General features: G+C 34.4%; 1 protein-coding gene across 1 annotated transcript; it reads left to right on the forward strand.

The window, feature by feature from the left end:
- Positions 1 to 997: 997 nt before the first annotated feature.
- Positions 998 to 1,532, forward strand: LOC129571036 (serine protease 3-like; the record flags this gene model as incomplete). The annotated part of the gene is made up of 1 exon (XM_055450773.1): positions 998 to 1,532. A coding segment is annotated over exon 1 (535 nt), but the record flags the coding sequence as incomplete, so codon positions are not given.
- Between the last annotated feature and the right edge of the window lie 289 nt (positions 1,533 to 1,821).

Here is a 1,821-nt window from a genome sequence, read left to right on the forward strand (position 1 = left end):
GAAAACTAACACGAAATTTCTTTTTCTAGGAAATTCGAGGAAAACGTAAGACAATTTTGGTTTTCGAACTAGCTTTTTATAATTCCAAAAGATTCTTCCAGACTTCTATAATATTCAATTCGAAATTTCAACTTTTTTTTCTAATGAACAGATGGCTTTTTCTCGCAAGCTCTTCTTAAGGGCGAAGTGATTGAAAACATTTCACAGGCAAAGTTTGTAGCTGGAATCCATATCCCCGCAAGTGAGTCTGCTTTAGAATCATTTTCATTTTTTTTTCGTGTGAATTTTTGTCCGAAAAATTCAAATTTTCCATCAATTTTGCTGGGGGCTGACCACGCTTCAAAAAATTGAAAATAATACTAGATTTTATAATTTTTTTCAAACAATATATTATTTACAACTGTGAAAGAATGACTACCAGCTTTGCCCTATTTGAACTTTTCATGATATTTGTAAGTGAAATTTATAAGTCCATCTATTGAAAAAACCCAAAATCAATGAAAGTTCAAAGTTTTTCATAGATTATCTATGGTATTTACATGTGACACATACAGCGCCATCTATTGAAAAAAGTCACAATCGTGTCAAGTTGAAATAAGACAAAATAACCCAGAAAATGGTTGTCATTCTTTTTCGAACTTTCTCCAGAAACGTTTCACTGTAAATGATAACTTTCGATTGTGCGTTGTTTTTAAAACGAATATGCATTTCTGTCGGTTTCCTGTCAGAAAATTCATCACATTTTTGACCACCACAAAAGTATCGTTCATAGTAGATTATAGATTTAGTCAAATATTTGAGTTAACATACAGATGGTATTAAAACTGAATATAGAAACGAATTTTGTAGATGAAAAATTCGCGGTTTCCCCCTAGCAATTTTGTGTGTGTGTTCATTTTTTCTTTAAATATTATTGCTTGTACTGAGAATGAAACGATTTTATTACAAAATATTTGCATGAATACAAAAAGACCATCCAAATGATCCCAATAGCAAAATGATGAGTAAGTGTACTGCATTTATTCTGTCGAAAACGGAAATTATCACAAATGCCCATTGTGTGGATGACGCCCCATATGTTTATGTGGTAGCTGGTACGAAAGTTGTATCAGATGCAAACCAGAAAATTAAAATCAAAGTAGAAAAAGAGAACATTGCATGTCACCCTCATTATAGTCGTTTAATTGTTGGTGGATTTGATATTGCCAAAATTACACTGAAAACGCCGTTGGAATTCAGCAATACCGTTGGTAATATCGAACTCGTGGATAAGGAATACAAATTGAATGACCCATCAGAAGTGGTCACTGCCTATGGATATGGCGTGTTGAACAATATCGGACCATTGATATTGAGGCGTTGCGATGCAAACTATATATCTGATGTCAAACGGGCCAACACATACGACCCATATCAGACTTTGTGCTTTACCACTGGTGAAGCTACGAATGATGGCGAAATTATTACACACGGCGATTCGGGTGGACCAGTCGTTTCAAAAACAAATGGCAAAATCGTGGGCATAACTACGGGTATAAATGGAACAGCAGATGGTCGCGGAATGTTCCTTCCAATTTCTCTATTTCTCGATTTTATTCAAGACCCAAAGGTATCTAATAACAATGCCCCAATGTACATTCTCAACAAAGCAAACAAAATCATTTTTTGCATTAATTTCAGAGCGTGAAACCAATTCCACCTCCGCTTACACCTAACGAAGCTAAATTTATAGCCGATATAACGACACCGGGAAGTAAGTGTGCATTCGAAATTCGAACTAAATCAAACGTCTTTAACGTCACTTTTTTAAATTTTAAATAG

The sequence above is a fragment of the Sitodiplosis mosellana genome, unplaced genomic scaffold (genome assembly GCF_009176505.1).
Source record: "Sitodiplosis mosellana isolate CC-2019 unplaced genomic scaffold, AAFC_SMos_1.0 Smas_scaffold_1127, whole genome shotgun sequence".
In the NCBI taxonomy this organism is placed as follows: domain Eukaryota; kingdom Metazoa; phylum Arthropoda; class Insecta; order Diptera; family Cecidomyiidae; genus Sitodiplosis; species Sitodiplosis mosellana.